The sequence below is a fragment of the Cherax quadricarinatus genome, chromosome 12 (genome assembly GCF_038502225.1).
Source record: "Cherax quadricarinatus isolate ZL_2023a chromosome 12, ASM3850222v1, whole genome shotgun sequence".
NCBI classification, from domain to species: Eukaryota; Metazoa; Arthropoda; class Malacostraca; order Decapoda; family Parastacidae; genus Cherax; species Cherax quadricarinatus.
In genome coordinates, this window is record NC_091303.1 from 22,344,943 (window position 1) to 22,372,637 (window position 27,695).

Genomic DNA, 27,695 nt, shown 5'->3' on the forward strand with positions numbered 1-27,695 from the left:
ATTCCCTATTTTATGTTTCCTCAGAACTTTTTATCATCGTGATCTTTTCTTTCATTTAGTATCATTGAGGTAGGTTACAATGTTAATTTTCATTGGCAAGACAATCTAATAAGAACATAAGAAGAAACACTGCAACAGGTCTACTGACCCATGCGGAGCAGGTCCATGTCCCCCCTCCGGATGAGCCCAATGACCCACCCTCCCCGGATTAGCCCAATACCCCCCCCCGGGATAAGCCCAATGACCCACCCAGTCTGGTCACCTCCACTCAAGGAAAGAACACGGCACCAGACCCAGCAGCACAAGCTGGTCAGGTCCAACTCACACCCAAGTATTTATCTAACCTATTTTTAAAACTACACAACGTTTTAGCCTCAATAACTGTGCTCTGGAGTTTGTTCCACTCATCCACAACTCTATTACCAAACCAGTGCTTTCCTATATCCTTCCTGAATCTGAATTTTTCCAACTTGAAACCATTGCTGCGAGTCCTGTCTTGGCTGGAAATTTTCAGCACGCTATTTACATCCCCTTTATTTATTCCTGTTTTCCATTTATACACCTCGATCATATGCCCCCTAATTCTACGCCTTTCGAGAGAGTGCAGGTTCAGGGCCCTCAGTCTATCCTCATAGGGAAGATTTCTGATACATGGGATCATCTTTGTCATCCTCCTCTGTACGTTTTCCAGAGCACTTATATCCATTCTGTAATACGGTAACCAGAACTGAGCAGCATAGTCTAAATGAGGCCTAACCAAGGATATATAGAGTTGAAGAACAACCTGAGGACTTCTATTATTTATACTTCTAGATATGAAGCCAAGAATTCTGTTAGCTTTATTGCGAACACTAATGCACTGTTGTCTTGGTTTTAGATTACTGCTAACCAGAACTCCTAAATCCTTTTTGCAATCAGTAGTATTAAGAGTTGCATTATTTAGTTTACATGTGGCATGGTTATTTAACTGTCCAACATTTAGAACTCTGCATTTGTCAATATTAAACTGCATCTGCCACTTCTCCGACCATTGCATCAGTCTAATCAAATCATCCTGGAGTGCTCTAGTGTCCTTTAGAATGAATTGGACGGCCTATTTTGGTGTCATCAGCAAATTTGCTTATGTCGCTATTTATTCCCTCATCTATGTCGTTTATATAAATTGTGAACAACATCGGGCCGAACACTGACCCCTGAGGAACACCGCTTGTGACGTGCCCCCATTCTGATTTCTCCCTATTTATGCAAACTCTCTGCTGTCTATCTGTCAGCCATGCCTCTACCCAGGAAAAAATTTCTCCTCCTATTCCGTGTGTCATAAGTTTCCTCAATAGCCTCTGGTGTGGAACTCTATCGAAAGCCTTACTGAAGTCCATATACACAATATCATGTTCATTACCGGTGGCCTGGTGGCTAAAGCTCCCGCTTCACACACGGAGGGCCCGGGTTCGATTCCCGGCGGGTGGAAACATTTCGACACGTTTCCTTACACCTGTTGTCCTGTTCACCTAGCAGCAAATAGGTACCTGGGTGTTAGTCGACTGGTGTGGGTCGCATCCTGGGGCACAAGATTAAGGACCCCAATGGAAATAAGTTAGACAGTCCTCGATGACGCACTGACTTTCTTGGGTTATCCTGGGTGGCTAACCCCCCGGGGTTAAAAATCCGAACGAAATCTTATCTTATCTACCTCATCAAACACCTTAGTGAAAAAAGTTAGTAAATTCGTGAGACAGGAACACCCCTTTGTAAAACCGTGTTGAGATTCATTAATCAATCTGTGCCTATCAAGATGGCTACAAATTGCTTCGGCAATTGTTGATTCCATAAATTTTCCCACTATGGAGGTAAGGTTTATTGGTCTATAGTTCGAAGCCATGGACCTGTCACCTGCCTTGTAAATAGGTATTACATTTGCCATTTTCCACTTATCAGGCACTATGCCAGTTTGTAGTGATATGTTAAAAAGATTAGCCAAAGGTATGCTAAGTTCCTCTTTACATTCCTTTAACACCCTTGCAAACAGTTCATCAGGACCTGGGGATTTGTTAGGTTTTAGTTTCTCTATTTGTCTGAGGACCATGTCACTAGTTACCGCAATCGTACATAGTTTATTATCCTGTTCTACATAATCTATTATTTCAGGAATATCGCTAGTATTCTCCTGGGTGAAAACTGAGAGGAAGCAAGTATTGAGAATTTCACACCTATCCTTATCACTGTGTGTGTGTGTCTAGCCATGTATAAACGTAAGTAACCATTCTTACAGAATTCATTACCTTTGTAACTTGTGAGCTCATTACCTTTGTACCTAGTTCAGCTATCAAAACTTTGGGGGCCCAGTCCCTGGACCCATTACGTACCTCTGTAATCTGTAAATATGTAACTTGTCATGATTGTGACCAGACCTACCTGGAGTTCATTACCTTTGTAAATTGTGAGTTCATTACCTTTGTAAATTGTGAGTTCATTACCTCTGTAACTTGCTCAGCTATCAAAACTTTGGAGTCCAGTCCCTGGACCAATTATGTACCTCTGTAATCTTTTGACTACCGCCCACAGGATGGGTATGGGATGCATAATAAATATATTAAACTAACTAAAAACTGTCAGTGATCTGACCAGAGTCACTCTTAAGTGGGCCAATCTTGTCCCTAATCTTACTTCTGTATACCTGAAAGAACCCTTTTGGGTTAGTCTTTGAATCCCTTGCGACCTTAGCCTCATAATCCCTTTTTGCTTTTCTTATTCCTTTCTTTATTTCTCTCTTTAATTGAATATATTGATTTCTTAACTGCCCATCCCCTCGTTTGATACGCCTATATATGCCTCTCTTTTGACCAATGAGATGTTTTAATATATTGTTCATCCATTTGGGATCATTTTTGTTAGATCTAATTTCCCTACTCGGAACAAAAGTTGTCTGGGCAGCTTGAACTATGCTCTGAAAAACGTCATATTGGCAACCAAGATCACCTACCTGACCCATAGTCAGGACATCCCAATTTAGCTTACCCAGGTAATCTTTCAGTCCCATGAAGTCGGCAAAGCGAAAATCTGGGACAGAGATTGCAGTTATCTGGGTAATTCCATGATATATTGAAACTAAGTGATTTGTGATCACTTTCCCCAAGCTCATCATTAACCTCAAGATTATTAATTAGTGAATCTTTGTTGGCAAGAACCAAGTCAAGCAGATTGTTTCCTCTAGTTGGTTCTGTCACAGCCTGTTCTAAAAAGCAATCCTGAACCGTATCAAGAAAGTCACTAAACTCAAGATTTCCTGTAATATTGTTCCAATCAATTTGTCTAAAGTTAAAATCTCCCATTATCACAACATTTTCATATCTAGATGCCTTATGAATTTCGTCCCATAACAGCTTACTGCACTCCCTATCAAGGTTTGGAGGCCTATAAATCACACCCAAAATTAATTTGTCACGTCCGTCGAGAAATTGTAGCCAAACAGAATCTGTGTTCGATGTTTCTAATCTTATATCATGTCTAAGACAACAATTTAAATTTTCTCTGACATACATCGCCACTCCACCACCCTTCCTGTTGACCCTATCAGTGTGGAATAGTTTATAACCCTGTATGTTGCATTCAGAAGGCATTTCTCTATCTTTCAGGTTGAACCAGGTCTCTGTTATACCAATAATATCTATATTACCTACACTTGCAAGTAATCTTAACTCATCTATCTTATTTCTTAGACTCCTACTATTTGTATAGTAAACCTTAAGGGAGTTAGTCACTCGTTTCCCTCTACTATCTCTCTTTGTTGATCAACTGATTTGCCATTACTAGCAACTTTATTTTGAATATTGTCTTTTAAACATATCCCTGAGGTATCCCGGTAATAACTGCTGTTTTTAATCCTAATGCTGTAGCCTGATTGTTTCCCACAAACACCCATACCTCTACAATCTATCAGTTTAAATTTCTAGACAAGGCATCAATTACCCTCTCAACTGAATTGGCTAATGCAACCACTCCGTCCCCAGAGAGATGAACTCCATTTCTTGCATACATATCACGTTTGCCAAAGAATAGTTCCCAGTTATCAATGAATGGGATCGCAAGTTCCTTGCAGTACCTGTCTAGCCAGCAATTTACACCAATTGCCCTAGACATCCATTCATTGCCCACTCCCTTTCCAGGCAAGATGCTACATATGACTGGGATCCCTCCCTTAGACCTAACTACTTCTATGGCTGACCTGTACTTATCCAGCAGCTCCTCTAACCTGCCCTTCCCAATGTCATTACCCCCAGCACTAAGACAGATAATGGGCTTGTTCCCATTACCTGCCATAATATTATCCAACCTGCTGACTATGTCACCAACACCAGCTCCAGGAAGGCAGCCGCAGCCGCAGCAAGCAGCAACAAGGCTGCTCCTATATCTTGCCGTCCCCTGGGCCTATCCGAACTCCAGTGATGGCCAATTTTGCAAGTACTGCTGCAACAACATGCAAGGAACCTATAGTGACATAAAAACTGACGGTGACGACAACGAAATGGACTAAATGACAAAAGAGGGACCGGCATTCAAGTACCAGACCTGCTGCCAGACGTGAACCAGACATGAGACGTTTTCCACTACAATGAAATAACTGACCTCCATATCAACTGCACCAGTGTTTAACGGGAAGACAACATGGCAGAAAACCTGACCAACTAAATCTCCAAGGAAATGACAGGTTTGTAGAACTTTTTTCTTCAGTGCCAAACGAGGGAAAGAATTGAGCATTTAAACATGGCTGACCGGCATCCAAACAGCAGCTACTGCCAGACGTACATCTAGCGAAGTGAAATTCTCATCTTTACTGACGTTCATCTGTTGACAGTAGCATCATATCTGTACCACCATCATATCACCTGTACCAGTGCTAACGAGAGGGAAACACAGGAGACATCGTCAAATCAACAGTACAAAACTCCAAGGTTATAGGTCGGATATCCCTCAGTGCTAGTCGTGAGAAAGAAGTGAATAGTTAAACAGTCAAGGTTAATGTTTTAGTAGCTGACCTATATTCAGCTGACCAGTGTACAGTGAGAGAATCATAGCAGAAAACGCCAAATATATCTATAAACTCAAGGAAAGTCAGGTTGTAGGTGGCGTTACTCCCCTCAGTGTTTTAAAAATGGCTGAGTCAGCAGAACAGGTCAGGAGTCAACAACACCACACAACCCCCGATAAATGGAATTGAGGGGGATTTGGGAGGATAAAACCATTGATTAAACCTTTCTGGTCTACCAGAATGGAAAGGAGTTAGAAGTTAATTGTTGAAGCCAGACTGTGAAGTGAGATGGGAAGGGGAGTGTGTAATAAGGGGTTAACTGTAAGGGGTTTGTGAAGTTAAGGGAAAAGTGAGGAGTGAAGAGGGTTTTGAAGAGGAAATTTTACTAGTAATTCAGTGGTGATTGCTAAAGCAGATACTAAGTGTACTAGGGACTGGAAAAGAGAAATAAATATTATTGTATATGTGTAAAAGAGCGAAGAGTGAAAATGGCAGGCATTAGGGGGGTACAGGCTGCCATAATTATATTTATATTTCTTCTTCAATTCCATGAAGAAAGAAATCAGTCATGGGGGCTGGAAAAGGTGAATGGAGTAACAGCGCCCTGGACAGTAAAAGCCCAACAGTTACCATCCTACCAGAAAAGTAAATCTCACTATCGCCGCAAGGTATGGCAACACCGCATACCCAAACAAAAACAGTGGCACACAGCTCTTATTGTGCAGAGGCAAAACAGACAGATAAATGACGGCGATAATGACGGTCTAGTAGCTAGGAATGATAACCTTAACTCCATATGTAATGCATACATAGGTCAATGTGAGACAATACAGCCATTATTATCTCAAACACTACCAAACAGGTGCATACACTGTACTAAAGTATGCATGAAAAACAGAAAAGGCACCTTATGTAAAATGTGTAAGGGGTGGGTGCATGATGGATGTATGTACAATTATAGCAACGGTGCCAGAATTCATTTTGTGTGTAACAAATGCACTTTGGCACAGTTACCCTTTAGCAGTGATGACACTGATTTACCTAATTTTAATACAAATGACCCATTGCCATATATTGATGATTATGATTGTTTTATGAAAACAGGCCTTCACTTTATTCATGTCAATGCAAGATCACTTCTTCCTAAATTGGCAGAGATTAGGATTCTAGCTTACAAAATTAGGGCGGCAGTTATAACCATCTCTGAATCTTGGTTGGATGATACGGTGACTGACTACGAGGTCAAAATAGATGGTTACAATATAAAACGCTTAGAAAGGGTGGTGGAGTATGTGCCTACATTAGAAATGACTTAGCTTACAACCCAAGACCTGATTTAAATAAGAGTAAACTGGAGATTCTATGGTTTGAAGTGCTGCTTCCTAAGACCAAATCCATCTTAGTAGGAACTAGTTACCGCCCTCCTACCCAGGACCAGTTCTTAGAAGACTTTTCCAGAGTCTTGTCCGGAGTTGAAAACAATTGCGAGACAATAATACTGGGCGACTTCAATATCTGTTTTCAGCAGCAAAATAACGGGCTATGCAAAAGGTATAAGCAAATTCTAGGATTAAATAGTTACACTCAACTAATTAATACTCCAACCCGGATCACACAGTTTTCAGCCACCCTAATTGATCACATACTTTGTAACCGCGCTGAGAACATTAGTCAGTCAGGCGTCATTACCACAGGTCTTAGTGATAATTTCATCATTTACTGCACCAGGAAAATTATTAGGGATAGGATAGGCCTACACAGGACAATAAAAATGAGGTCAACTAGAAACTACAGTAAAGAAACACTGGTAAATAGGCTACACAATTGTGACTGGACAGAGATAAGTTGCACGGACGTAAACGATGCCTGGGAAAAATTCAAAACAATGTTCACTACCATCCTTGATAATATTGCACCAGTTAAAGAGGTTAGGATTAAACGAAGAACTGAACCCTGGATGAATACTGAGATATTAGATAATATGAAATTCAGAGACCAGCTGCTAAAAAGATTTAAAGCAAACAGACAGGATATTGCAGCACTAAATGAATTCCAAAGGGTGAGGAACAGAGTACAGAGACTTATAAAAGGAGCAAAGGCAAAGCACTACTGCTCAAAAATTTTAGAGTATAAGCATAACCCCAGAAAGCTCTGGCAACAACTAAAACAGTTGGGGTATAGCCATAAGCCAGTAGATAGGTTTAACATAGTACTCACTATCGATAATGAGGTATGCCACGAAACATCTAAGGTGGCAAATTGCTTTAATTCATACTACACATCTGTTGCATCAACACTAGTAAGTAAACTACCAGCTGCATCAAATACCTTTAACACAGACTCTGATAAGTTTCAAACATACTATACCAATAAAGGGGTAACCCCAAACAGTTGTCAACTAGTAAGTGTATCTCATGACTTTATTCAAAAAGAACTAAGCAGGTTAAACCCAACTAAGAGCACAGGCCCTGATAACATCCCGTCTAAGTTCCTAAAAGATGGTGCTTCTGAACTGTCAATCCCTATTGCTCACATAATAAATCTATGAATCACCACTAATACTGTACCGGAGGGGTTCAAGGAGGCCAGAGTTACTCCTATCTTCAAGAAAAATAGTAGGTCTGATGTAAGCAACTATAGGCCTGTTAGTATACTCAGTATAATATCTAAAATTCTAGAGAGGGCGGTGTATTCTCAAGTAGTTAAGTACCTTAATAACAACAACATTCTCCATAGCTATCAGTCGGGCTTTAGAAGATCCTACTCAACCGACACCTCCCTTATTAATCTGATGAATTACCTGAGAACTGAAATGTCAAAGGGGAACCTCATAGGTATGGTAACCTTAGACCTGCAAAAGGCCTTCGATACTGTCAACCACAATATATTATGTAATAAACTTCAAGCTATCGGTATAGGTTCTGTAGACTGGTTTAAGTCCTACCTTAGCAACAGGAGACAAATAGTCAAAATCAACAAAACAGAATCAGAACCCCTGCCGATAACATGTGGAGTTCCCCAAGGTAGTATTCTGGGTCCCTTATTATTCTTATGTTATGTCAATGATATGCCTATCAGTGTCAAGTGCAAACTCCTACTGTATGCAGATGACAGTGCTCTGTTAGTGTCAGGTAAAGACCCACAAGATATTGCTAATGTTTTAACACTGGAACTGGAGTCCTGCAGCAATGGTTAGTTGACAACAAACTATCATTACACCTAGGGAAAACTGAAGCCATTCTCTTTGGCACGAAACATAAACTGAGAAGGGTAAATAATTTTAATGTTCAATGTAATGGGGAGCCCATCACTTTGGTTTCATCAGTAAAATATTTGGGAATCCCCTTTGACCCATGCATGTCAGGAGAATTGATAGGGAACAGTGTAGTAAAGAAAGCGAATGCCAGACTGAAGTTCCTGTATAGACAAGCACAGTGTTTACCTACTGAGGCTCGCAGGACCCTATGTTTAGCCCTTATACAATGCCATATGGATTACGCTTGCTCTTCTTGGTACTCTGCCTTGACAAAAAAACTGAAAGATAGACTGCAAATCACCCAGAACAAAATCGTAAGATTCATCCTGGGGCTGGGACCAAGAGAACATGTAGGCCAGGATGAATTACAGCAGTTGGATATGCTGAATGTTGAAGACAGAGTAAAACAACTGAAGATAAATCATGTTTATAAAATTGCTCACAAACAGTGTCCAGAAAATCTTGCTGTCAATTTTGTCAAGGTTGGGAACCAGAGCAATCATAGTACTAGGGGGTGAGAGCACAACTTTGTAGTACCCACAGTCATTGGCCAGACGTCAAACACCTTTTATTGTACAGCAATAAAGGAATGGAACAGACTGCCCGCACATGTCAAAGCCAGTCATAGTATGAACCAGTTCAAGAAGAGTGCCAAAAGGTGTCTGTTGAACGTAGCTACAGAAAGGGAGGGGAATGGTTTTCTATTTTTTAGCTAACATACGTGTAAATTTTACCTTATTCCTAGTAATGACCCTCGTATTGTAGATAGTCTTAATGACCTTGGTGTAGTAGATAGTCTTTTTAGTATGATAATAAGATGTTATCTTCATTGTAGAATAATAAGAAAATATTATAACCTTTATATTATAATAATAAGGTAAAAGGACCCCAATGGAAATAAGTCACTCTGTCTGACTTTTTTGGGTTATCCTAGGTTCTCTACACATATGCTGCTATGTATGATAATTCTATGTAACTGTATTTGTGTATACCTGAATAAACTTACTTACTTACTTACTTACTTACACTCTCTGTCTGACCTTTCTGTCTCTGTTACAAAATGCACGGTCCATATATCTTACCTGAGAATCGCCTACTATTAAAATATTCTTACCTTGATTAGCAGGGGAATCAGTCGTACCTTTAACCTCACTAACCACTGAAGTACACTCGTCTTAGAGAACAGAGAATCGATTTCCTACCTTCACATCTTCTTTATTAACTCTCCTTATCTTCCTTGTTCCTGAACTGTGAACCACTTGCCACTTAAATCGGCTGCCACTATAACTGCTGGTGACCATTTCCTCCTTACCAGCTAAATCCTTCTCACACTCGCTCCCAAACTCATCTATGCGAAGCTTCAGCTTCCTATTTTCCTCCTGAAGAAGTAGAACCTCCTTCTTCAACACTTGAACCTGAGATTGAACCTGAGATGTAATTATCGAACCAAACCTAAATATCGTAAGCCATGAAATTTATTGTAAACCTTATGTAAGAATTGGGTGTGAGGCTGGGTTGTGGTGTGTGAGGCTGGGTTGTGGTGTGTGAGGCTGGGTTGTGGTGTGTGAGGCTGGGGTGTGGTGTGTGAGGCTGGGTTGTGGTGTGTCAGGCTGGGTTGTGGTGTGTCAGGCTGTTTTGTGGTGTGAGGCTGGGTTGTGGTGTGTAACGCTGGGTTGTGGTGTGTCAGGCTGGGTTTTGGTGTGTCAGGCTGTTTTGTGGTGTGAGGCTGGGTTGTGGTGTGTAACGCTGGGTTGTGGTGTGTCAGGCTGGGTTTTGGTGTGTGAGACTGGGTTGTGATGTGTGAGGATGGGTTGTGGTGTGTGAGGCTGGATTGTAGTGTGTGAGGCTGGGTTGTGGTGTGTGAGGCTGGGCTGTGGTGTGTGAGACTGGGCTGTGGTGTGTGAGGCTGGGCTGTGGTGTGTGAGGCTGGATTGTGGTGTATGAGGCTGGGTTGTGGTGTGTGAGGCTGGGCTGTGGTTTGTGAGACTGGATTGTGGTGTGAGGCTGGGTTGTGGTGTGCAACGCAGGGTTGTGGTGTGTGAGGCTGGGTTATGATGTGTGAGGCTTTGTGGTGTGAAGGCTGTTTTGTGGTGTGAGACTGGGTTGTGACGTGTGAGGCTGGGCTGTGGTGTGTGAGGCTGGGCTGTGGTGTGTGAGGTTGGATTGTGGTGTGTGTGAGGCTGGATTGTGGTGTGTGAGGCTGAATTGTGGTGTGTAAGGCTGGGTTGTGGTGTGTGAGACTGGGTTGTGACGTGTGAGGCTGGGCTGTGACGTGTGAGGCTGGGCTGTGGTGTGTGAGGCTGGGTTGTGGTGTGTAACGCGGGGTTGTGGTGTGTGAGGCTGGGTGGTCGTGTGTGAGGCTTGGTTATGATGTGTGAGGCTGGGTTGTAGTGTGTGAGGTTGGGTTGAGTTGTGTGAGGCTGGGTTGTGGTGTGTGAGGCTGGGTTGTGGTGTGTGAGGCTTGGTTGTGGTGTGTGAGGCTGGGTTGTGGTGTGTGAGGCTGGGTTGAGGTGTGTGAGGCTCGGTTGTGGTGTGTGAGGCTGGGTTGTGGTGTGTGAGGCTGGGTTGTGGTGTGAGGCTGGGTTGTGGTGTGTGAGGCTGGGTTGTGGTGTGTGAGCCTGGGTTGTGGTGTGAGAGGCTGGGTTGTGATGTGTGAGGCTGGGCTGTGGTGTGTGAGGCTGGGCTGTGGTGTGTGAGGCTGGGTTGTGGTGTGTGAGGCTGTGTTGTGGTGTGTGAGGCTGGGATGTGGTGTGTGAGGTTGGGTTGTGGTGTGTGAGGCTGGGTTGAGTTGTGTGAGGCTGGGTTGTGGTGTGTGAGGCTGGGTTGTGGTGTGTGAGGCTGGGTTGTGGTGTGTGAGGCTGGGTTGTGATGTGTGATCCTGGGCTGTGGTGTGTGAGGCTGGGCTGTGGTGTGTGAGGCTGGATTGTGGTGTGTGAGGCTGGGTTGTAGTGTGTGAGGCTGGGCTGTGGTGTGTGAGACTGGATTGTGGTGTATGAGGCTGGATTGTGGTGTGTGAGACTGGGCTGTGGTGTGTGAGGCTGGGCTGTGGTGTGTGTGAGGCTGGATTGTGGTGTGTGAGGCTGGGTTGTAGTGTGTGAGGCTGGATTGTGGTGTGTGAGGCTGGGTTGTAGTGTGTGAGGCTGGGCTGTGGTGTGTGAGGCATGGTTGAGGTATCAAAGAGAGAGAGAGAGAGAGAAAGTTAGGAATCCTTAACCTAAATTAGACACATGTGCAACTCTTGGGTATCTTTATTGAGGAAACGTTTCGCCACACAGTGGCTTCATCAGTCCATACAAAGGAGAATCTTGAAGAACAGGAGGAGAATGAGGTAATCAGTCCCTCAACCTTGAGTCGATGTGTTCAGTCCATCAATCTTGAATAGAATGCGGCATATCAGCGGAGAAGCAGCTTATAAACCGTATGGCAGGAGAGGTGCAGCAGTCATAGGTGGTGTCACATTTGTTCAATGTGGAAGTAGGTCGTGCCCAAGAATTAGGCAAGCGAAGAATTCCTAAGTATTATCAACATGTCGGTTCTCTGAACCATTCATCTACAAATCCTTAACCTGTAAATAGCTTGTCAATAAAGTTAGGGATCCTTAACCTTGTCAAACCCTGTGTAAAAGAGAGAGAGAGAGAGAGAGAGAGAGAGAGAGAGAGAGAGAGAGAGAGAGAGAGAGAGAGAGAGAGAGAGAGAGAGAGAGAGAGAGAGAGAGAGAGAGAGAGAGAGAGAGAGAGAGAGGCAGCGGAAGATAAATATTCCTAATCCCATTAATCTATTTCCTTATCATTACACTCACGGGAAAAGCGCTAAACCCGCAGGGATCAAGCAGCACCCTGGGCGGGAAATGGGAAGCATTCAGATTCAGTTAAAGGAAACCCCTCAGGGAAGGTTCCTTGATGTTGGTGAGGGGCTCTTGATTTAGGGAATTGGATCTGTGCTCCAGTTCCCCGAATTAAGCCTGAATGCCTTCCACATTCCTCTTCCCCCCAGGCGCTGTATAATCCTACGGGTTTAGCGCTTCCCCTTGATTATAATAATAATAATGTTAAAGGAAAGGGGAAGACAGGTCCGATTCCCTGGATCAAGAAGACCTCTCAGTGGAGTTAAGGAACCTCCCCTGAACCCACGACTCCACTTCAGAAAAAAACAACGAACTGTTGTTGAGCTGTTTCTTCCCCTCCCTCCCTCCATCCCCTCCCTCCATCCCCTCCCTCCATCCCCTCCCTCCATCCCCTCTCTCCATCCCCTCCCACCGTCCCTCCAGGGGGAGAATTATTAAATGAATAAATTATTAAATTTACCAAGATAACTGAGAGAAATTAGGATGTTTTTACCCTTTCAAGTGTGGGTCTTGATGCCGGTGAAGGGCTCTTGATTCAAGACACAAGAGACATGCACCTCTAGCTGTTTATCTCCTAGAGAGTCCATGGGACTCCCAAGTTGGTGATAGCTAGATAGGTAGGTAGGTAGGTAGGTAGGTAGGTATCGTTTGCCAGGAAACAGGACATGTGTTTCCTGACGCGTAGATGAAGCTTTTGGTCATCTGACCGAAACCTTCCGCTGACATACCAGTGCACCCCCTTTAAAAATTATGTTTATAATTATAACTATTAAATTGATGGGTGGAGGCCAACAAGTGGATAAGACACAGACCTCTCCTGCCAGACAACCACAGTCAGTTATATAACATGTACGACAAATAACTCTACTCTTTTAATATTGAAACATTGGTTAAATTTTCTAATACTAAAAATAAAGACTCTTGACAACCACCAGCCACAATAACAACCAACACCACCATCACTATCACCACCCATCCCCTAAACCACCACCACCCACTATTAACCACCACCACAAGTATCGCTTCCCTGTTCTTTTCACCATTACCCAAAATACTCACCTCCGCTCATGAAACCCTGAGAAATATTTGGCTTCTTCAACTTGTTGCCGAAGAAAATAGGAAAATTTGGATCATACAACTTGAGCATATTTTGTAGGTTCTCCACAATCACGAACCTGAAATATTAGGTGTTTATAATTGTCTCCATAATTACCTCGGATCGCCATGGACCATTATGAAGTTGTTATTTGATAACAATCCAGGAAAAAATTAAACGTAGTCTAATGTGATTTGCTTCAGCCACTATATTGTGACTTATTCTTCTTTCCCTCTCATCTACCCTCCATCACTGCATATGTGTACTTTAAGCTTCTCTCCCTGAACTCACGTGTCATCATCAGCTTTCAGGAACCAGTCAGCGTGGTGGAGATGGTGTTTGTGGAGATAGACGAGAGCAGCCTTGGTCTTTCCCCAGAGGTTCTCATACCCATCTGACACTTCCAGCTTCACAGAATCCAATTCCGTGTCTGAAAGTTACAAAGAAAAGGTGACAGCCCTTGTAGTGTGTTGTTTGTAGTGTGCTGTTTGTAGTGTGTTGTTTGTAGTGTTGTGTCATTGCTAAAAATAATAATAAAAAAAATAATAATAGTAAGGTTCGTCTCACCCATATATTTTTCCGTTCAGTTTTTTTAGCTGCCCAAAGTATTAGCTACAGGACCTCTACTTAGCAGAGTAGTCCACTCATGTACAACTCTATTGCCAAAACAACATAGTTTTTCTAAATCTAATTTTATTCATCTTGGAATTCCTTTTTGGTTAGACATCCTTAGTATCGTAATTATGTCTTTTGCTTTTTAACCTGTCTTCTACTTGCATACCTCAATCATATCATCCCACATTCTACATCTTTCAAGGACGTGCAGGCTCAGGATTCTCAGTTCATCCTCCTGAGAAAGATTCCTTATATAAGGGGTTAAATTTATAATCATTCCCTGCATGTTCTCCAATGTAAGCTGTGCAGAAGTTGAAGATGCACTGACATGAACTAAGCCAATATGGTATCACTCTTTCTGAGGTATGACAGTGTATCTGACATGCATGTACCCTTCTAGTTTCTCTCATATATTATATATTAGCATAAGCATACTAGGCATACACCAGTGCATAGCCTAGTGGAAAGGGGTTTTGCACTGGAGAGAGGATGAAGTATGTGTAGCAGAGACCAACTCTCTGTAGGTCTTCATTACGTGTCCTCATTATTACAAGTGAAGTGTTGTGTATGCTCTTTATTCCGGTGCTTGAAACAGAGACAAAAAACTATAATTAATCTATTTTACTACTGCTGCTGCTGCTGCTGCTGCTACATATTATTATTATTATTATTATTATTATTATTATTATTATTATTATTATTATTATTATTATTATTATTATCAACATCATTTTCCTTACATATTGCATAGCCATGATATAACACGAGGAATAGTGAATCGTGTAAGATTACATTCAGAGTACATGTGCTCCACTCCATACATGCCTCGACCTGTACCTTTAATGTTACTGAAGAAGATATGAAGATGACAGTGCCTGGCCCAGGTGTTCTTCACATGTCGTGCTCTCTTATAGTGATTCTCAGCACTGGTGGGTATCCAACAGAGAATTCGATTCTTCCGTCCGACCATCTTGTGGGCTTCAACCTCCTTCTCATCCTCCTCTCCTGACACACGAAATAACACCCGTATTAATGGAGTAAAAAAAAAAAAAAAAAAAACAGTAATACAGCACCGTATTCATTCTACAGTGTTAGTAAGGTATATTTGTTAGTGATCTAAGCAGACATTCATATACCTGCAGATTATATCTTAGAGATGAGAATGTGTCGCAGGATCTAATCACGGCTGCCCGCATTTTGGTATATATATATATATATATATATATATATATATATATATATATATATATATATATATATATATATATATATATATATATATATATATATATATATATATATATATATGTGTGTGTGTGTGTGTGTGTGTGTGTGTACAGAAAGACCGAAATCAGCAGGATTCGAAACTATTACTGGTGACGGTCAAGATTCCCAAGCAGCGCTCTAGTCCCTATATATATATATACATATATATATATATATATATATATATATATATATATATATATATATGATTATATATAAATTATTATATATATATTTTTTACTATATAGTAGATATATATATATATATATATATATATATATATATATAATATATATATAATATATATATGCAATAAGATCACAGTAACAGGTGATTTCAGAATATGCAAAACAACCACTCTGAAAGAATAGAGAAATTCCAAGCGCTTTTCGTGACTACTCACATTATCAAGGAACTATGAAAGTAAAGCATCCAAGGAAGCTATATAAGGGGTCTGGTCGGCACCTCACTATCAGATCCCACAACGGTTTAAACACCTGACGCGCGCCGTAGACCCAACTTGGAAAGGTCCTTGGCACAACTCACCCCACAAACTATTCTACCCAAGAAATAAGAAATTTTAAAGATTATTTGTCCAGTGTATTATTAAATTCTTCCCAAATTCTATTAATTATAAATGGATCTAATTTATATAAACCAAAGGAAATATTCATATTATTGTCAAAACTGCTTTTTATGAAACAAGATTCAATTATATTCCTGTCGACCATGGACTTGCTTGATACTACTTTCTCAACTTTTTGAAAATCAATTGGATGGTTAAAATCTCTTACATGAATAAATAGAGCATTGGAATCTTGTCCAGTTCTAATGCTATATTTATGTTGTTTTAATCTTAGTTCGAGATTTTTACCAGTTTGACCGTAATAAACTTTATCGCAAATTTTACAAGGAATCTTATAGACACATCCATCAGCATTTTGGGAGGAATTCTTTATCAAAAGTTTTTTTACTGTATCGAGATTTTTGAATACAACTTTAATATTAAAAGTCTTAAGAAGAGAAGGCATATCAACCAAGTTTTCATGGTAAGGGACAACCAACATATTTTTATTTGAATAAGGCTGGTTGTCCCTTTTTGGATTGTAAAAAGTATTTCTAGCAACTTTAAAAGATTTATCAATTACATTTCTTGGGTATTTTAAATCATTACCTATTTCATAAATTTTGGATATTTCCTCATCTATGAACTCAGGACTACAAATTCGTAAAGCTCTCAGAAACATTGATGAGAAAACAGACAGTTTGACTCTATCTTGATGCGAGGAATAATAGTGGACATAGGAACAGTTATTAGTAGGTTTTCTGTAAATTTTAAATTTGAATTCATTATTACCCTTAATAATTTTCTGATTTATCCTCTGATGAAATTAATATTAGTAAAGGAATGGTATATAGCTCTATGTTAAAACCAAACATTCCCAATTGCCCTCAAAGATTCTTTAAGTCTTATGATACACTTAATAACAATAAAAATTTGCGCCTTACTAAAGCAGACAAAATAAATGCAATAGTAATTATGAAAGAAAATGATTACCAAGAAAAAATGAATAATCTCTTAGATGATACTGAAACCTATTCTAAACTTAGGAAAAATCCCCTAGAAACCGTTAACAGCAATTTCAATAAAACAATAAAACTTCTACTGAAAGGCAAAGATGAACTAGTCAAACAATTTACTTCCACTAATCCATCTTTACCTTACATGTATGGATTAATAAAAACACACAAACCAGGGAATCCAGTCAGACCAATTATTAGCTCCATAGGGTCAGTTTCATATAAATTATCCAAATGGCTTGTTGATATTTTGAGCCCTATTGTTGGCAAAATTTCTAACTTTAATGTTAAAAACAACATAGACTTGGTTGATAAATTAAGCTCCTTGACTGACCTAAATGATTTTAACATGGTTAGTTTTGATGTTACTTCCTTGTTTATGAAAGTTCCTGTTGATGATTTATTAAGTTTCTTATCTGAAGAACTCGTTAACTATGATTTACCATTGCCAGTTCCTACTATCATTAAACTTATTAAACTTTGCATTGTTGATGCAAAATTTGTATTTAATGATAAATTTTACACTCAGAAATTTGGTATGGCAATGGGAAATCCTCTTTCACCTGTTCTTAGTAACCTATACATGGAATTTTTTGAAACAAGGTTACTAACACAATCCTCCCTAATAGAGCTAAATGGTTCAGATATGTTGATGATATTTTGTGTCTTATGCCCAAAAAAAAAATGTAGATATACACCATTTCCTTGGAAAATTAAATAGCTTAGCCCATTCAATAAACTTTACTGTTGAGTTTGAAGAAAATAACTCATTGCCTTTTCTAGATGTTTTAATTATTAAGGGTAATAATGAATTCAAATTTAAAATTTACAGAAAACCTACTAATAACTGTTCCTATGTCCACTATTATTCCTCGCATCAAGATAGAGTCAAACTGTCTGTTTTCTCATCAATGTTTCTGAGAGCTTTACGAATTTGTAGTCCTGAGTTCATAGATGAGGAAATATCCAAAATTTATGAAATAGGTAATGATTTAAAATACCCAAGAAATGTAATTGATAAATCTTTTAAAGTTGCTAGAAATACTTTTACAATCCAAAAGGGACAACCAGCCTTATTCAAATAAAAATATGTTGGTTGTCCCTTACCATGAAAACTTGGTTGATATGCCTTCTCTTCTTAAGACTTTTAATATTAATATATATATATATATATATATATATATATATATATATATATATATATATATATATATATATATATATATATATATATATATATATATATATATATATATATATATATATATATATTTTTTTTTTTTTTCAACAAGTCGGCCGTCTCCCACCGAGGCAGGGTGACCCAAAAAAGAAAGAAAATCCCCAAAAAGAAAATACTTTCATCATCATTCAACACTTTCACCACACTCACACATTATCACTGCTTTTGCAGAGGTGCTCAGAATACAACAGTTTAGAAGCATATACGTATAAAGATACACAACATATCCCTCCAAACTGCCAATATCCCAAACCCCTCCTTTAAAGTGCAGGCATTGTACTTCCCATTTCCAGGACTCAAGTCCGACTATATATATATATATATATATATATATATATATATATATATATATATATATATATATATATATATATATATATATATATATATATATATATATATATATATATATATATATTGGTAGTAGGTTGGTAGACAGCAACCGCCCAGGGAGGTACTACCGTCCTGTCAAGAGAGTGTAAAACAGAAGCCTGTAGTTGTTTTACATGATGGTAGGATTGCTGGTGTCATTTTTTGTCTCATAAACATGCAAGATGCTACTTTTACTTACACTTAGGTCACATTACGCATGCATGTACAAGCATCTATATATTTACAGCCAACCGGGTTTTCCTCTCTATTCTTACTAGTTCTTTCTTCTTGTTTATTTCCTCTTATCTCCATGGGGAAGTGGGACAGGATTCTTCCTCCGCAAGCCATGCATGTACTAAGAATCGACTAAAATGCCGGGAGCAAGAGCCTAGTAACCCCTTACCCTGTATACATTACTAAATATATAAAGAGAAACTTTTCTTTTTCTTTTTGGGTCATCCTGTCTCGGTGGGATACAGCCGGTGCGTTGAAATTATTATTATTATTATTATAATCAAGGGGGAAGCGCTAAACCCGGAGGATTATACAGCGCCTGGGGGGGGGGATGTGGAAGGCATTCAGGCTTAATTCGGGGAACTGGAGCTCAGATCCAATTCCCTAAATCAAGAGCCCCTCACCAACATCAAGGAACCTTCCTTGAGGGGTGTGCGTTGAAAGAAAGAATATAGTGCCTTCACTGCCAGACGAGCTTTGTCCTTTCCTGATACGTTGGAGATTTTTTCCATGATCGGTTTGTCCCAGTGGGACTGTTTGTGCTCTTTGGGAGGAGCTGGTCTACTGGAGGAGTCTGTAAGGGTGTCCCACCGAATCTCTGATATCTATATATATATATATATATATATATATTTATATATATATATATATATATATATATATGTCGTGCCGAATAGGCAGAAGTTGCGATCTTGGCTTAAATAGCAACGCTCATCTTGCCAAATGGGACAAGTGAAAATTTGTGTATGCAATAATTTCGCCAAAATCATTATGAAGCTAACGAAAAAATACATTTGATTGTGTTTGTTTAGTAATAAATTATTGTAAACGTATTTAAAATATATTTAGTTGGGTTAGGCTAAAATAAATTGTTCTTGTTATAATAAGGTTAGGTAAGTTTTCTAAGATTCTTTTGGTGCAAAATTAAATTTTTTTACATTAACATTTATGAAAAAATATATCTTTAAATGTATAAGAGAAAATTTGAGAAAGGACCTAATTTTAAACGAATTCTTGCTAACTGACCAATTTTACATATTCGGCAGGACATATATATATATATATATATATATATATATATATATATATATATATATATATATATATATATATATATATATATACATATATATATATATATATATATATATATATATATATATATATATATATATATATATATGCAATAAGATCACAGTAAACAGGTGATTTCAGAATATGCAAAACAACCACTCTGAAAGAATAGAGAAATTCCCAGCGCTTTCGTGACTATTCACTTGATAATGTGAATAGTCACGAAAGCGCTTGGAATTTCTCTATTCTTTCAGAGTGGTTGTTTTGCATATATATATATATATATATATATATATATATATATATATATATATATATATATATATATATATATGTCGTGCCGAATATGTAAAACTGGTCAATTAGCAAGAACTCATTTAAAATTAAGTCCTTTCTAAAATTTTCTCTTATACGTTTAAAGATATATTTTTTTCATTGACGTTGATGTAAAAATTTATAATTTTGCACCAAAAGGAACTTAGAAAACTTACCTAACCTTATTATAACAAGAACAATTTATTTTAGCCTAACCCAACTAAATATATTTTAGATTTGCTTACAGTAATTTAATACTAAACAAACACAGTGAAATATATTTTTTTCGTTAGGTTCAGAATGATTTTGGCGAAATTATTGCATACACAAATTTTCGCTTGTCCTATATGGCAAGATGAGCGTTGCTATTTAAGCCAAGATGGCAAGTTCTGCCTATTCGGCACGACATATATATATATATATATATATATATATATATATATATATATATATATATATATATATATATATATATATATATATATATATATATATATTATATTTATTTATTTTATAAACACACTGGCCGATTCCCACCAAGGTAGGGTGGCCCGAAAAAGAAAAACTTTCATCATCATTCACTCCATCACTGTCTTGCTAGAAAGATGTTTTACACTATAGTTTTTAAACTGCAACATTAACACCCCTCCTTCAGAGTGCAGGCACTGTACTTCCCATCTCCAGGACTCAAGTCCGGCCTGCCGGTTTTCTGAATCCCTTCATAAATGTTACTTTGCTCAAATTCCAACAGCACGTCAAGTATTAAAAACCATTTGTCTCCATTCACTCCTATCAAACACGTCACGCATGCCCGCTGAAAGTCCAAGCCCCTCGCACACAAAATCTCCTTTAACCCCTCCCTCCAACCTTTCCTAGGCCGACCCCTACCCCGCCTTCCTTCCGCTACAGACCGATACACTCTTGAAGTCATTCTGTTTCGCTCCATTCTCTCTACATGTCCAAACCACCTCAACAACCCTTCCTCAGCCCTCTGGACAACAGTTTTGGTAATCCCACACCTCCTCCTAACTTCCAAACTACGAATTCTCTGCATTATATTCACACCACACATTGCACTCAGACATGACATCTCCACTGCCTCCAGCCTTCTCGCTGCAACATTCATCACCCATGCCTCACACCCATATAAGAGCGTTGGTAAAACTATACTCTCATACATTCCCCTCTTTGCCTCCAAGGACAAAGTTCTTTGTCTCCACAGACTCCTAAGTGCACCGCTCACCCTTTTCCTTTCATCAATTCTATGATTCACCTCATCTTTCATAGATCCATCCGCTGACATGTCCACTCCTAAATATCTGAATACATTCACCTCCTCCATACTCTCTCCTTCCAATCTGATATCCAATCTTTCATCACCTAATCTTTTTGTTATCCTCATAACCTTACTCTTTCCTGTATTCACTTTTAATTTTCTTCTTTTACATACCCTACCAAATTCATCCACCAACCTCTGCAACTTCTCTTCAGAATCTCCCAAGAGCACAGTGTCATCAGCAAAGAGTAAATGTGACAACTCCCACTTTATGTGTGATTCTTTATATTTTAACTCCATGCCTTTTGCCTAGACCCTCGCATTTACTTCTCTTACAACCCCATCTATAAATATATTAAACAACCACAGTGACATCACACATCCCTGTCTAAGGCCTACTTTTAATGAGAAATAATCTCCCTCTTTCCTACATACTCTAACTTGAGCCTCACTATCCTCGTAAAAACTCTTCACTGCTTTCAGTAACCTACCTCCTATACCATACACCTGCAACATCTGCCACATTGCCCCCCTATCCACCCTGTCATACGCCTTTTCCAAATCCATAAATGCCACAAAAACCTCTTTAGCCTTATCTAAATACTGTTCACTTATATGTTTCACTGTAAACACCTGGTCCACACACTCCCTACCTTTCCTAAAGCCTCCTTGTTCATCTGCTATCCTATTCTCCGTCTTACTCTTAATTCTTTCAATAATAACTCTACCATACACTTTACCAGGAATACTCAACAGACTTATCCCCCTATAATTTTTGCACTCTCTTTTGTCCCCTTTGCCTTTATACAAAGGAACTATGCATGCTCTCTGCCAATCCCTAGGTACCTTATCCTCTTCCATACATTTATTAAATAATAGCACCAACCAGTCCAAAACTATATCCCCACCTGCTTTTAACATTTCTATCTTTATCCCATCAATCCCAGCTTCTTTACCCCCTTTCATTTTACCTACTTCCTCACGAACTTCCCCTACACTCACAACTGGCTCTTCCTCACTCCTACAAGATGTTATTCCTCCTTGCCCTATACACGAAATCACAGCTTCCCTATCTTCATCAACATTTAACAATTCCTCAAAATATTCCCTCATCTTCCCAATACCTCTAACTCTCCATTTAATAATTCTCCTCTCCTATTTTTAACTGACAAATCCATTTGTTCTCTAGGCTTCCTTAACTTGTTAATCTCACTCCAAAACTTTTTCTTATTTTCAACAAAATTTGTTGATAACATCTCACCCACTCTCTCATTTGCTCTCTTTTTACATTGCTTCACCACTCTCTTAACCTCTCTCTTTTTCTCCATATACTCTTCCCTCCTTGCATCACTTCTACTTTGTAAAAACTTCTCATATGCTAACTTTTCTCCCTTACTACTCTCTTTACATGATCATTCCACCAATCGCTCCTCTTCCCTCCCGCACCCACTTTCCTGTAACCACAAACTTCTGCTGAACACTCTAACACTACATTTTTAAACCTACCCCATACCTCTTCGACCCCATTGTCTATGCTCTCATTAGCCCATCTATCCTCCAATAGCTGTTTATATCTTACCCTAACTGCCTCCTCTTTAGTTTATAAACCTTCATCTCTCTCTTCCCTGATGCTTCTATTCTCCTTGTATCCCATCTACCTTTTACTCTCAGTGTAGCTACAACTAAAAAGTGATCTGATATATCTGTGGCCCCTCTATAAACATGTACATCCTGAAGTCTACTCAACAGTCTTCTATCTACCAATACATAATCCAACACACTACTGTCACTTCGTCGTACATCATATCTTGTATACATATTTATTCTCTTTTTCTTAAAATATGAATTACCTATAACTAAACCCCTTTCTATACAAAGTTAAATCAAAGGGCTATCATTATCATTTACACCTGGCACCCCAAACTTACCTACCACACCCTCTCTAAAAGTTTCTCCTACTTTAGCATTCAGGTCCCCTACCACAATTACTCTCTCACTTGGTTCAAAGGTTTCTATACATTCACTTAACATTTCCCAAAATCTCTCTCTCTCTCTCCTCTACATTCCTCTCTTCTCCAGGTGCATACACGCTTATTATGACCCACTTTTCGCATCCAACCTTTACTGTAATCCACATAATCCTTGAATTTACACATTCATATTCTCTTTTCTCCTTCCATAACTGATCCTTCAACATCATTGCTACCCCTTCCTTAGCTCTAACTCTCTCAGATACTCCAGATTTAATCCCATTTATGTCTCCCCACTGAAACTCTCCTACCCCCTTCAGCTTTGTTTCGCTTAGGGCCAGGACATCCAACTTCTTTTCATTCATAACATCAGCAATCATCTGTTTCTTGTCATCCGCACTACATCCACGCACATTTAAGCATCCCAGTTTTATAAAGTTTTTCTTCTTCTCTTTTTTAGTAAATGTTTACAGGAGAAGGGGTTACTAGCCCATTGCTCCCGGCATTTTAGTCGCCTCATACGACACGCATGGCTTACGGAGGAAAGATTCTTTTCCACTTCCCCATGGACAATAGAAGAAATAAAGAAGAACAAGAGCTATTTAGAAAAAGGGGAAAAACCTAGATGTATGTATATATATACATGCATGTGTGTGTCTGTGAAGTGTGACCAAAGTGTAAGTAGGAGTAGCAAGATATCCCTGTTATCTAGCGTGTTTATGAGACAGAAAAAGACACCACATTCCTACCATCATGTAAAAGAGTTACAGGTCTCTGTTTCACAGTCATCTGGCAGGACGGTAGTACTTCCCTGGGTGGTTGCTGTCTACCAGCCTACTACCTAAATATATATATGTCGTGCCGAATAGGCAGAACTTGCGATCTTGGCTTAAATAGCAACGCTCATCTTGCCATATAGGACAAGTGAAAATTTGTGTATGCAATAATTTCGCCAAAATCATTCTGAACCTAACGAAAAAAATATATTTGATTGTGTTTGTTTAGTACTAAATTATTGTAAACGTATTTAAAATATATTTAGTTTGGTTAGGCTAAAATAAATTGCTCTTGTTATATTAAGATTAGGTAAGTTTTCTAAGATTCTTTTGGTGCAAAATTATAAATTTTTACATTAACATTAATGAAAAAAATATATCTTTAAACGTTTAAGATAAAATTTCAAAAGTACTTAATTTTAAATGAGTTCTTGCTAATTGACCAGTTTTACATATTCGGCACGACATATATATATATATATATATATGTATATATATATATATATATATATATATGCATATATGTATATATATATATATATATATATATATATATATATATGTATATGTACGTATATATTAGCACTTCCCCGTGAACATAACAATAAATATCATTTTATTTTTTTAGTTTATGTTACGAAGAAGCCCGACATCAATGGGATCTTAGCCTGAAGCTGCCATCAATGCACCGTGTTTCTCTACACATAATGCACTCTCATAATATTGTCATTTTTAGCTTTACACACACATTAACAAACACACTATCGACAAGTGCCTTTGACAAGTAATAACCAAAATAACAGGCCAAGTATCTATTGACAAGAGCCTATGAAAGCTGGTAACTAACACATACTGCACACACACACACACACACACACACACACACACACACACACACACACACACACACACACACACACACACAAACACACACACACACACACACACACACACACACACACACACACATAAGAGAGATACACACACAAACACACACACACACACACACACACACACACACACACACACACACACACACACACACACACACACACACACACACACACACACACACACACACACACACACATAAGACAGCTACACACACAAGACAGCTACACACACACACACACACACACACACACACAAGACAGCTACAAAAACGCACACACACACACACACACAAGACAGCTACACAAACACACACACACACACAAGACAGCTACAAAAACACACACACACGACAGCTACACAAACACACACAAGACAGCTATACAAACACACACAAGACAGCTACAAAAACACACACACACGACAGCTACACAAACACACACAAGACAGCTATACAAACACACACAAGACAGCTACACAAACACACACAAGACAGATACACAAACACACACACATGAGACAGTTACACACACACACACACAAGACAGCTACACAAATACACACAAGACAGCTACACACACACACACATAAGACAGCTACACAAACACACACACACACACACACACACACAAGACAGCTACACAAACACACTCACACAAGACAGCTACACAAACACACACACAAGACAGCTACACACACACACACACACAACACAGCTACACAAACACACACACACAAGACAGCTACACAAACACACACAAGACAACTACACAAACACACACAAGACAGCTACACAAACACACACAAGACAGCTACACAAACACATATAAGACAGCTACACACACACAAGACAGCTACATGCACAAGACAGCTACATACACAAGACAGCTACACAAACACACACACACAAGACAGCTACACAAACACACACAAGACAGCTACACGAACACACACAAAACAGCTACACAAACACACACACACACACACACACACACGACAGCTACACAAACACACGCAAGACAGCTACACAAACACACACAAGACAGCTACGCAAACACACACACACACACACACACACAAGACAGCTACACAAACACACACACACAAGACAGCTAGGCAAACCATTTACGTCAGGCCCATACTGGAGTATGCAGCACAAAGTTTGGAATCCACACCTAGTCAAGCACCTCAAGAAATTAGAGAAGGTGCAAAGGTTTGCAACAAGACTAGTCCCAGAGCTACGGGGATTGTCCTACGAAGAAAGGTTGAGGGAAATCGGCCTGACGACACTGGAGGACAGGAGGGTCAGGGGAGACATGATAACGACATATAAAATACTGCGGGGAATAGACAAGGTGGACAAAGACGGGATGTTCCAGAGATGGGACACAGACACAAGAGGTCACAATTGGAAGTTGAAGACTCAGATGAATCAAAGGGATGTTAGAAAGTATTTCTTCAGTCATAGAGTGGTCAGGCCGTGGAATGGCCTAGAAAGTGAAGTAGTGGAGGCGGGAACCATACATAGTTTTAAGGCGAGGTATGATAAAGCTCATGGGGCAGAAAGAGAGAGGACCTAGTAGCAATCAGTGAAGAGGCGGGGCCAGGAGCTATGACTCGACCCCTGCAACCACAAATAGGTGTGTACAAATAGGTGAGTACACACACACACACACACACACACACACACACACACTGGCTATTACAGGATCCTTTCACACTCATACATTTTCACACACATTCACACGTTTTCGCACACTCGCAAACACAACAGATACACACACTATGCACACGCACACATCATTAACAACAAGGCAAATGTCTACTGGCAAATGCTATTGACACACATTAACAAACACACATTAACAAACTCACTATCGACAAGTGCCTTTGACAACTAATAACCAAAATAACAGGCCAAATATCTATTGACAAGAGCCTATGAAAGCTGGTAACTAACACATACTGCACACACACACACACACACACACACACACAGTGAGTGTAATACCGAGTACATCGCCAGAAGCACACATTAACCAGATAACTGCTGCGGCATATGGGCGCTTGGTAAACCTGAGAAAAGCGTTCCGGTACCTCAGTAAGGAATCGTTCAAGATTTTATACACTGTGTACGTCAGGCCCATACTGGAGTACGCAGCACCAGTTTGGAACCCACACCTGGTCAAACACGTCAAGAAATTAGAGAAAGTGCAAAGGTTTGCAACAAGGCTAGTTCCAGAGCTAAGGAGAATGTCCTATGAAGAAAGGTTAAGGGAATCGGTCTGACAACACTGGAGGACAGGAGGGTCAGGGGAGACATGATAACGACATACAAAATACTGCGTGGAATAGACAAGGTGGACAGACACAGGATGTTCCAAACCATACCCCCGGCCGGGATTGAACCCGCGGTCATAGAGTCTCAAAACTCCAGCCCGTCGCGACGGGCTGGAGTTTTGAGACTCAATGACCGCGGGTTCAATCTCGGCCGGGGGTATGGTTTGTTTGCAATCGTGTCATTACGATTTCTTGAGTGATGTTCCAAAGATGGGACACAGAAACAAGGGGTCACAATTGGAAGCTGAAGACTCTGATGAGTCAAAGGGATGTTAGGAAGTATTTCTTCAGTCATAGAACAGTTAGGAAGTGGAATAGTCTGGCAAGCGATGTAGTGGAGGCAGGAACTATACATAGTTTTAAGACGAGGTATGATAAAGCTCATGGAGCAGGGGGAGAGAGGACCTAGTAGCGGTCGGTGAAGAGGCGGGGCCAGGAGCTGAGTCTCGACCCCTGCAACCACAATTAGGTGAGTACAATTAGGTGAGTACACACACACACACACACACACACACACACACA

General features: G+C 39.5%; 1 protein-coding gene across 1 annotated transcript in view; it reads right to left on the reverse strand.

Moving 5' to 3' along the window:
- Positions 1-27,695, reverse strand: part of LOC128706151 (glycoprotein-N-acetylgalactosamine 3-beta-galactosyltransferase 1-like) — a 45,582-nt gene that overhangs the window by 11,125 nt on the left and 6,762 nt on the right. The window contains exons 3-5 of the mRNA XM_070084262.1: positions 14,675-14,842; positions 13,514-13,652; positions 13,186-13,301 (exon numbers count right to left, since the gene is read on the reverse strand). Coding sequence (XP_069940363.1) covers positions 13,186-13,301; positions 13,514-13,652; positions 14,675-14,842 — 423 coding nt within the window. The remainder of the gene's footprint in view (positions 1-13,185; positions 13,302-13,513; positions 13,653-14,674; positions 14,843-27,695) is intronic.